The sequence below is a fragment of the Pinus tabuliformis genome, chromosome X, assembly GCF_031772625.1.
Source record: "Pinus tabuliformis cultivar Carrire ecotype Pingquan chromosome X, CPIR1, whole genome shotgun sequence".
NCBI classification, from domain to species: Eukaryota; Viridiplantae; Streptophyta; class Pinopsida; order Pinales; family Pinaceae; genus Pinus; species Pinus tabuliformis.
Genome location: NC_142308.1, coordinates 33,915,535 through 33,926,941, shown reverse-complemented (window position 1 = coordinate 33,926,941; position 11,407 = coordinate 33,915,535). Strand labels below are relative to the sequence as shown.

Below are 11,407 nucleotides of genomic sequence, written 5' to 3'. Positions count from 1 at the left end.
AAGGAGAATGGGATCTGGTTTACGGTTAAATATATGTTTTTCTTACTGAAAAAAATCACCTGAGCTGCTACGTGCACGGCCCTTCTCCGCGAGGTCCGCACCCTGCAGTTCTGATCCCTGCGGCCTCGTCCACTCCTGCATCCTTCGGCAGCTGCGAGTGGGTCCGCCGAGAGGCCCTCCTTCTGGTTGCGGTCGTCCAGAGATCGCCCATCGAATTCCCTAGCTTCCAGCTGTGGCCACCTAGGGTTAGAGCCAGATCTCCATGGAGGAGCTGGATCCCCCCCTGGGATCTTCCTCCTCTCCTCCATCCTCTGCTACTGAGGCCTTCAGATCCTTGTTGGCCTCTCTTCCCAAGAAGAAAGTCGTGGAAGCCGCCAAGTTCGTTAAAAGGCTCGAAGACATCCCTGAGATCGCTCTTCCCCCTGAAGGTCTAATCCAAGTAGCTCTTTCTTTGTCGGAACGCGCCCTAGTGGGTCAGTTTATAGGTCTCTGGCCCTCACTGAAATCAACAGAGAACTGGGTCTCCAGAAACTAGGCTCCGCTAATCAAGGGCAAGGTAACATCTTACTTCCTTGGAAGAGGATACTTCCTCTTTGAATTCTCAGAAAAAGAGGACAAGGACCTTATTTTCATAAATGGACCCTACTTCATGGGGCCTCAAGGGTTGTACCTGAACAAATGGATGCCTGATTTCGACCTGGCAATGGATGTACCTTCAGCAGTCCCAGTATGGGTAAGACTCCCCAATCTTCCGGTCCATTGCTGGAACTGGGATTCCCTGAAACACATCGGAAACACCCTTGGGAAATTCATAGACAGGGCCAACAATAGAGACCAGTATGACTGCGCCAGAATTTGCGTGGAGGTGGATCTAGAGGTCGGTCTTCCAGAAGCTATCAAAATAAGGGTGGGTCCGTGGACACATATTCAGAAACTGGACTATGAGCAGCTGCCGTTCAAATGCCGGAAGTGTCAAGTCTACGGTCATTTCGCTAGAGATTGCCCGTCCAAAGGGGTTGAAGAAAAAGGGAAGGAGGAAGGATGGAACCAGGCGAAGAGATCCAGAACTTCCTTCAGGAAGTCCGCAAATGCTAATACCAGAGCCCCCTGTTAGTGTTAGTCTTTCCAGCCTTCCTACAGTGATCAAATATGCTCTTACAAAGTGGTCTCAGAGTGTCAAGGTCAAATTTTGTCATTTCAGTGAGTCTTCAAGCAAAATTTGGTCACTAGGCATTAGGCCTAGGGTTTGCCCAAATGTCAGTCCATGTCATCATTCAGCTGAGCCTATCATCATTCAGAGGGTTTTCATTATCATGTCAGTGTCAAATGAGTCATTTTACACCTTATTCATGCTTCAGTTGTGCCTAAGTAAGGTCATTTCCCTCTCCTAGGGTTTTGAAGGCAATTTCTCTTGGACGGTCAAATCATCGGCAAAACTTGTTTCCAGATGTTCATACACCTTCCCCTATCCTTAATGTACCTTATCAAGCACTTCCCAACACTCAGATCCCCCAAATCCTCATTTTTGCACAAACCCTAGTTTCTAGCAACAACCTGGCAATTTTCTAGGTTGGGCCTGTGTTTTGCCCTTTTGGACCCCTTCCCCTCACTCAATCACTGAGATTCAACTTTCCCCTACTTCCTAACATCCCTCCCCACTCCCAAAAATTTCCCCAAGAATTTATAAGCCCCCTATCCCCTTCATCTCGCTCCATTTCGACAAAATTCCTTGCTTCACACATCGGGACAAGTCGCACTCAAATGATGTTCCAGAGCAATCAAAGATGAATTTTGGAAAACTGAGAGAGTTTTTTTCTCATAACATGCCAAAGAAGAAAAACCTCCTTCACTTTTTTCACAGGTGTCATTGTTTGAGAGAAATGTCAAGAATACCGTTGCCTCAGGAGAATCAAAGACACCTCTGAAGTGACCTTGGGAAAATCAAGTTTTCTCCTAGCTGGGTTGGCCAAATGATTTTCTTGATGGGTAAAATGATAACTAGACACAAAGATTTTTCCAATGAGCTATCATGAGCAAAATTTGGGGTTGAGGAAGGCATTCAAAAGTTGACTGCAACAGTACTCTTCTTTCAGGCAGCCTCATTTGGCACTTTTTGACCAGTCTTGGGAGATTTGATTTTTGACAGGTCAAATCAACTCCAAATTGAAAAATTCCACTTGGGTTGGAAATTAGACTCAAATAAATTTCCAACGAGCCATCTTGTGCCTGATTCCGACACCGGGAAGGCCTCCAAAAGCCTCCTGCAAAAGCGCGACCCGTTGAGAGCCCTCCTGCAGTGTAAAAAATCAACGTGCGCGACCCGTTGAGGATTTCTTCACAAAAACTTGCCAATGAGCTGCCAAGTGACCACAGACTTGCTCAATCTTCCTCCAAATCATCAAATTTGTTTGAGTTAGGCCTTCTACACTTCAGTTGGTGGTTTGTCATGATTGATGGCTCTCGTGTGCAAAAGTTGAATTGGGCAAGTGGATGAAATTTTAAATGGCTCCTCAAACATGTCAGACACTGAAACATATGAGCAGAGTGATGACCATTCATCATCTTCAGAGGTTCAGGTACAGAGGAGGCCACATAGAGGTGGAAAAGGTGGCCATCACAGGAGAGAGGAGCCTACTTCTTTGGCAGGTCTACAAGCTTGTCCTTTGGCAGTTTCTTGCTTTCAGTACATGTCTTGTTATGAGTTCTTTGTCTTGCACTTGCATGAAGGACATGTCAACCTTGCCGGGGTGGATTTCACTTTGACACCCGAGGTGATTGCACAGGCTACAGGGATTCCAAATGTTGGGGAGATATGAGAAAGTCCTTGATGAGCTATGGAGGATTCGAGGAGACCGAATCTTGAAAAGAAGGAGGCCCGGTGACCTATTGCTTGCGGAACGAGAGTCCATGCTCATCCAGGTGAATGCACACTTAGAGAGGCTGTTGGCTAAGGCCAACCAAGAGAAAAGGCTGCTGAGAAACATGAAGAATCACTATTGGGCAAGGATGCATGTTTGCAAGGCTAAAATGAAAATGTTCCAAAGGAGGTTGTCCGAGGCTCTTAAGCGGAGGAAAAAGGCCAAATCCACTCCGTATCTTGGCTGAGGCATCCCTCAAGGATCATGGCACTCATTAGCATCATCTAAAGCACAAATCCCAAAAAAATTTGAGAATTTTGGGTAATTTTGGTATTTTTGGGAAATTTACAGGTTTTGGCTTCTCAACGAGTCTCACCCCCGGTGAGACCCTTTGTCATCGTAGCTCCGTTTTGCGAAAACTCAGCATTGCTAGATTTTTCATGCAAAGTTACACATGCCTATGGATGGATTTGGGTTTTCATGGAGTTTTGGGCCTCCAAAAGGTCAAAATACAGCCAAATTTTGACTTTCTGCCCCTTTTTTGAGCTGCAGAAGTAGTCTTGGGAGAATTGACTTTTGACTAGGCAAATGACCTCCAAATCCAAAAATTCCAGTTGGGTTGGAAATTAGACTCAGAGACCTTTCCAACGAGCTATCCTGCACTCGATTCTGACACCGGGAAGGCCTCCAAACAGAGCTCCAAAGTGCGCAACCCGTTGAGAAAGTGTGCGCGACCCGTTGAGGAATTTGTGCCAGATTTTACCAGTTCGGCCAGAAAATCACTGTTTTCACCTAGTTTGACTTTTTGGGGTTCTAGATGATGGATTTTTATGTAACTATCATGACTCAAAGACACTTTTACTCTTCTTTAACACTTCTAGAAGTTTCTTGAATGTAAATGGTAAATATTTAATGTATGGATAGGTTTCCTAGCTTATAGAGGCAAGTTGTTATGACTGCCTATTATCTAGTGCTAAGTTTAGAAGTAGTTGAAACAGCTCCTAGGAAGGGGAGCTCGACCCCTAGAGGTGGGGAAAGAGGTTAGATCATCTATATTATGCACTCTTTTGCTCATTTTCAGGGTTGGACTCTTGAGGGAGGAGCTATCATTGTATATTTCACTTGTATCTCTGCAATTTTTGGCTAAGGAAGACCAGGGTTTTGCAGTCATCTTTGGGATTCTTGTGGACTCATGTGTTGATGGTGTGTTTCTTCATGTCATTGTAAGCTTTGTTATGTGATTCATTTCCTTTCTATACTGCTGCATATTAAACAAATGAAGTGATAAAGTTAGAATTCATGCTAGCCATGCTCTGCTTTTAAATTTGTTTAATTTCTATGTTTTCTGCTGTCTAAAGAGAATTCAAACCCATTGTTTGCTCTCTTTAGCCCTCTCATCTTTCTTATTAATCATCCATTTTAGCTAAAGACATCAATACAGCTTCCTACCTTGCCCCAAAGACCCCCTGCAGAAACTGTGTCCAATCCCCGCACCCTAAATTGCAGTTCCTCAATTTGCCACCAAAAACCCCAAAAACCCCCAAATCAACCTTCAAACCAATTTACTAGCCTAATATCAGTGTTACCGTGTTGGTCATCTCATCCCATTGAAGATCTATCGAGATTGACCGGAGAGAGCCTTCTCCTGCCCCGTAGGGCTAGCTACGAGGCTGAATGGTTTGATGTTGCCTTGAGGTTTACCTTTCTCAGCCTGAGGTGAAATCTCAAGCGCTAACATAGTGGCGACCATACTGGGGAGAACAAACTAATCTTTTGCTCATTGACGTGTTTGTTTCATAAGTCTTAGACGGAGCCTGAAGTTACGCCAGGTAGCCTTCGAAAACACTCTTGTTTTACATCAGCGTTTGTAGATAAACGCTGCTTCAGTCAATCTCTGTGAGCTTGTGAACGTAGCGCTTCATTGACTCTTTACCCCAGTACATGTATCAAGTTCAGATCTGATTGTTGATGGTGAACAACGATCAGACACTTGAAAGGCTGAAATCATTCACTTGGCGACTCTAAATCATTTTCGAGATCAGATCTAAAGACTCCATTGGAGGATGATCCTGACCAGCAGAAACATGAAAGGACAACATGGACAGATCAGGTATTCGAGTTGGAATTTCATCCAAGACATTTTATTCTTTGTCATAAATTATTTCTTCTCTTTTCCCAAGAATGTCAAGAAGGCTTTGCAAAGTATATTGTATTTGAGAAGAGATCCCAGGCCTGCAGTTGATTCTTTCCCTTTGAAGATTGTGAATACCAAAGATTTGCATACCTTTGAGCTTGATCAAGACCTTTCTTCCAAATTTTGTGATGGCCATCTTCAAGTTGATGAACCTCAAGTGACCAAAACTAATTCTATACCTGCTGTACATACCCCTATACCTTGTAAAATTCCAGATCGATATAAACCTCTTGTTTTACCTTCTGTTCTTCATGCTTTTCCCAAAAACTATGATCTATACTTGCCGATGTTTGATGGTGAATGTAAGAATGTCAACGCTAAGCAACATGTCCAGAATTTTGAGAATTTTCTAGATCTTTTTGAAGTTGATGAAGAAGATGTTAGTATAAGGCTTTTTGCTCTTTCTTTGCAAGCCAAAGTGAAGAGTTGGTTCAAAACCCTGCCTGATGCAAGCATCTCAGATTTCCAGCAGTTCGTCAAAGTTTTTCTCGATAGGTGGATGATCAGGCAGAACCTTTTCTTGATTGTAGAAGAGTATAACCAGCTGAAAAGATTGCCAGGTGAGACAGTACAACAGTTTTCGGCCAGATTTAATCAAGTTTATTATTCGATGCCAGTTGATATAAGGCCTTCTCCTAGATCTGCTCTCTTGCACTATCCGGGTGCCTTTGATCCGGAGATGGAGTTTCAGCTGAGAGAAAAGAATATTGCAACACTTCACGAGATGCAGAACAATGCAGTAGATGTAGAGGCTCATCTGCTGATCCGAAGGGCAAGGTTGAAGGAAGAAGAAATGAAAAACATAGATCCGGAAAAATCGGCATCTTTAGAGGTGAAGCTTGACATTTTGGTAAGTGCCATGGAAAATATGATGGACAAGATCAACACAAGAAATGCTTATGATGTTCAATATCATGGCTCGCTGATTGAAGACGAACAAGTTGCTGATCCAAAACATTTTGTTTCTTACCCTAGTTGTCATAGATCTGATAATGATTGTTTTGTAGATCACCTTGGAGAAGAGAGATCTATTGATATGACATGCATGCTTGATGATGTGTTTTATAGTGATGATTTGCCTCGTTTTGACCAGTATGATGATGATTATGTTCTCCAAACAGAGGCTAATTTTGCAATCAAACAAGCAGCTAGTTTGTGGAAGGAAAAAGTTCATTTTCAGCAGCTTGAATACAATGTTCAGCCATCACATATCAGCTATGACATTGACGAGGAAAGTGCAGCACAGTTTGAAGTAAGTGGCGGATCTTTGCCTTTTTGTTTTGATTCATGTCAGTTCATTAGAGACAACTTCCATGAAATTAGAAATCAGCTGTCAACAAGTCTTGATCTAGACCATCTTGAAGGCAATAAAAACCTTGTTCCAAACTTTACATATTCAGATTTGCAGTCCCCAAATGCCATTGGTTGTCAAGTTGCAGATGAAAGCATGGAAGCTGACATATTTGATCAAATGATACAAGAAGGTTCCCTACCTTTCTGTTTTGAATCATTTCAGTATTTGAAGGGAAATTTGCATAGTCCATCTTCAGTGAAGAATGAGCAGCATGTAGGCAATCATGTAATCACATTAGAACCAATAGAAAATGGGTTGCAACAGTCTTTTCAAGCTTTTCATGATCCAATTTCTGATGTTTTGGATGAGGTTTGCAGTCAAAGTCTTTCTCCATTGACCACATGTGAGCTTGAAACATGTGCTGATATGAATTTGATCCGGCAGTCAGTTTCTTTGTCATTTTCAGCAGAGGTCTCGTCACAAGGCTCAGATCACAATTTGCATTCATATGAGGAAACGAGAAGTAATTCATTGGATGAGCTAAGTTCCAGTGTGCTTGAATTTCAAGATCCTTATGCAGTGTTTTTGGAGGTGGATAGAGAATTCATATCATTCCACGGATCTGTTTCTAAGTTGTCATGGGAGTTGCCTTTCAGTAGTTCTCTCTTGTTATTCATAAGCGAGAACTTGTGGAGAATTCGAACAGCAGATCGGATACTTGCTTGGTTACATTGGTTGTTTCATTTCACTTGACCCGGTGATGTATGAAACTGTTAGAGTAGGTTGTGATGAATAAGCTCCCCTTTGAGCATCATTTTCAGTTTGTCGGTTGTGTTTAAGTATTGAGTCAGTTTTTACTTGAGTCATGAGTCCTTTGTTAGTCCATTTTCAATCTTGTTGTTAAGTTAGTTTGAGTCGATTTTCAGTCATGCATTTCAGCTTGAGTTTATGACTCCATTGCCCAATGATTGTAAGGCACTGGTCTGCTCTCCTAGAGGTCTAAGGTTCTTGGCACCTCCAAGGAGCTACCATCCCCATTGGAGCCAATGTTAGAGTCAGTCTTTCCAGCCTTCCTACAGTGATCAAATATGCTCTTACACAGTGGTCTCAGAGTGTCAAGGTCAAATTTTGTCATTTCAGTGAGTCTTCAAGCAAAATTTGGTCACTAGGCATTAGGCCTAGGGTTTGCCCAAATGTCAGTCCATGTCATCATTCAGCTGAGCCTATCATCATTCATAGGGTTGTCATTATCATGTCAGTGTCAAATGAGTCATTTTACACCTTATTCATGCTTCAGTTGTGCCTAAGTAAGGTCATTTCCCTCTCCTAGGGTTTTGAAGGCAATTTCTCTTGGACGGTCAAATCATCGGCAAAACTTGTTTCCAGATGTTCATACACCTTCCCCTATCCTTAATGTACCTTATCAAGCACTTCCCAACACTCAGATCCCCCAAAATCCTCATTTTTGCACAAACCCGAGTTTCTAGCTACAACCTGGCAATTTTCTAGGTTGGGCCTGTGTTTTGCCCTTTTGGACCCCTTCCCCTCACTCAATCACTGAGATTCCACTTTCCCCTGCTTCCTAACATCCCTCCCCACTCCCAAAAATTTCCCCAAGAATTTATAAGCCCCCTATCCCCTTCATCTCGCTCCATTTCGACAAAATTCCTTGCTTCACACATCGGGACAAGTCGCACTCAAATGATGTTCCAGAGCAATCAAAGATGAATTTTGGAAAACTGAGAGAGGTTTTTTCTCATAACATGCCAAAGAAGAAAAACCTCCTTCACTTTTTTCACAGGTGTCATTGTTTGAGAGAAATGTCAAGAATACCGTTGCCTCAGGAGAATCAAAGACACCTCTGAAGTGACCTTGGGAAAATCAAGTTTTCTCCTAGCTGGGTTGGCCAAATTATTTTCTTGATGGGTAAAATGATAACTAGACACAAATATCTTTCCAATGAGCTATCATGAGCTCAATTTGGGGTTGAGGAAGGCATTCAAAAGTTGACTGCAACAGTACTCTTCTTTCAGGCAGCCTCATTTGGCACTTTTTGACCAGTCTTGGGAGATTTGATTTTTGACAGGTCAAATCAACTCCAAATTGAAAAATTCCACTTGGGTTGGAAATTAGACTCAAATAAATTTCCAACGAGCCATCCTGTGCCTAATTCCGACACCGGGAAGGCCTCCAAAAGCCTCCTGCAAAAGCGCGACCCGTTGAGAGCCCTCCTGCAGTGTAAAAAATCAACGTGCGCGACCCGTTGAGGATTTCTCCACAAAAACTTGCCAGTGAGCTGCCAAGTGACCACAGACTTGCTCAATCTTCCTCCAAATCATCAAATTTGTTTGAGGTAGGCCTTCTACACTTCAGTTGGTGGTTTGTCATGATTGATGGCTCTCGTGTGCAAAAGTTGAATTGGGCAAGTGGATGAAATTTTAAATGGCTCCTCAAACATGTCAGACACTGAAACATATGAGCAGAGTGATGAACATTCATCATCTTCAGAGGTTCAGGTACAGAGGAGGCCACATAGAGGTGGAAAAGGTGGCCATCACAGGAGAGAGGAGCCTACTTCTTTGGCAGGTCTACAAGCTTGTCCTTTGGCAGTTTCTTGCTTTCAGTACATGTCTTGTTATGAGTTCTTTGTCTTGCACTTGCATGAAGGACATGTCAACCTTGCCGGGGTGGATTTCACTTTGACACCCGAGGTGATTGCACAGGCTACAGGGATTGCAAATGTTGGGGAGATATGAGAAAGTCCTTGATGAGCTATGGAGGATTCGAGGAGACCGAATCTTGAAAAGAAGGAGGCCCGGTGACCTATTGCTTGCGGAACGAGAGTCCATGCTCATCCAGGTGAATGCACACTTAGAGAGGCTATTGGCTAAGGCCAACCAAGAGAAAAGGCTGATGAGAAACATGAAGAATCACTATTGGGCAAGGATGCATGTTTGCAAGGCTAAAATGAAAATGTTCCAAAGGAGGTTGTCCGAGGCTCTTAAGCGGAGGAAAAAGGCCAAATCCACTCCGTATCTTGGCTGAGGCATCCCTCAAGGATCATGGCACTCACTAGCATCATCTACAGCACAAATCCCAAAAAAATTTGAGAATTTTGGGTAATTTTGGTATTTTTGGGAAATTTACAAGTTTTGGCTTCTCAACGGGTCTCACCCCCGGTGAGACCCTTTGTCATCGTAGCTCCGTTTTGCGAAAACTCAGCATTGCTAGATTTTTCATGCAAAGTTACACATGCCTATGGATGGATTTGAGTTTTCATGGAGTTTTGGGCCTCCAAAAGGTCAAAATACAGCCAAATTTTGACTTTCTGCCCCTTTTTTGAGCTGCAGAAGTAGTCTTGGGAGAATTGACTTTTGACTGGGCAAATGACCTCCAAATAAAAAAATTATGGTTGGGTTGGAAAGTAGACTCAGAGACCTTTCCAACGAGCTATCCTACATGCGATTCTGACACCGGGAAGGCCTCCAAACAGAGCTCCAAAGTGCGCGACCCGTTGAGAAAGTGTGCGCGACCCGTTGAGGAATTTGTGCCAGATTTTACCAGTTCGGCCAGAAAATCACTGTTTTCACCTAGTTTGACTTTTTGGGGTTCTAGATGATGGATTTTTATGTAACTATCATGACTCAAAGACACTTTTACTCTTCTTTAACACTTCTAGAAGTTTCTTGAATGTAAATGGTAAATATTTAATGTATGGATAGGTTTCCTAGCTTATAGAGGCAAGTTGTTATGACTGCCTATTATCTAGTGCTAAGTTTAGAAGTAGTTGAAACAGCTCCTAGGAAGGGGAGCTCGACCCCTAGAGGTGGGGAAAGAGGTTAGATCATCTATATTATGCACTCTTTTGCTCATTTTCAGGGTTGGACTCTTGAGGGAGGAGCTATCATTGTATATTTCACTTGTATCTCTGCAATTTTTGGCTAAGGAAGACCAGGGTTTTGCAGTCATCTATGGGATTCTTGTGGACTCATGTGTTTATGGTGTGTTTCTTCATGTCATTGTAAGCTTTTTTATGTGATTCATTTCCTTTCTATACTGCTGCATATTAAACAAATGAAGTGATAAAGTTAGAATTCATGCTAGCCATGCTCTGCTTTTAAATTTGTTTAATTTCTATGTTTTCTGTTGTCTAAAGAGAATTCAAATCCATTGTTTGCTCTCTTTAGCCCTCTCATCTTTCTTCTTAATCATCCCTTTCAGCTAAAGACATCAATACAGCTTCCTACCTTGCCCCAAAGACCCCCCTGCAGAAACTGTGTCCAATCCCCGCACCCTAAATTGCAGTTCCTCAATTTGCCACCAAAACCCCAAAAACCCCCAAATCAATCTTCAAACCAGTTTACTAGCCTAATATCAGTGTTACCATGTTGGTCATCTCATCCCATTGAAGATCTATCGAGATTGACCGGAGAGAGCCTTCTCCTGCCCCGTAGGGCTAGCTACGAGGCTGAATGGTTTGATGTTGCCTTGAGGTTTACCTTTCTCAGCCTGAGGTGAAATCTCAAGCGCTAACACCCCCCAAATGGGCCCTGCTCAGCAGCCACCCATGGAAAGTCAAGGGAACAGATCTGAGATCCTTGGATCAGAAACCATAATTACCCAAGAGATAGAAACCCCGAAAGAAGTCTCTCTGCCTAAATCTAAAAGTGAACCAGAGAGATCCAAAGGTAAGATGTCAGAGGACGAGGAGGAAACCCAAGAATCCGAGGAATCGGAGGAAGAAGGGGAAATAGGGGAATCGCAGTCCACCCCCAGAAGATCTACAAGAGGACGAATGTCAACAAAAGAAAAAAGGGAGCAAGAAACATACAAAGACAAGCTCCAGGGCAGCCAGCCTACGCTAGAGAAACTCCTAGAAAAAACTCCGAAGACGAAGAAGATGCAAACCCAAGGCTCCAAAGGAGCTCACCACAGCAAAAGTAAATAATGAAGATAGTCTCCTGGAATTGTAGGGGAATGGGATCCAAAGCCAAGGAAGAGGCGATGAGAAGTCTGATAAGGCAGGAAACCCCGGATATCCTCCTCATCCAGGAGACTAAA

The 11,407-nt window shown here is 43.0% G+C and overlaps 1 protein-coding gene across 1 annotated transcript; it reads left to right on the top strand.

Annotated features, from left to right (window-relative positions):
* Window positions 1-649: 649 nt before the first annotated feature.
* LOC149138195 (uncharacterized) lies at window positions 650-1,114 on the top strand. The gene has a single exon (XM_089450279.1). The coding sequence runs from the start codon at window positions 650-652 to the stop codon at window positions 1,112-1,114; it is 465 nt and encodes a 154-aa protein (XP_089306405.1).
* The last annotated feature ends 10,293 nt before the right edge of the window (window positions 1,115-11,407 follow it).

Coding starts and splice junctions, on each gene's coding strand:
- LOC149138195 (XM_089450279.1), top strand. CDS start 650: ATGGGGCCTCAAGGGTTGTACCTGAACAAATGGATGCCTGATTTCGAC.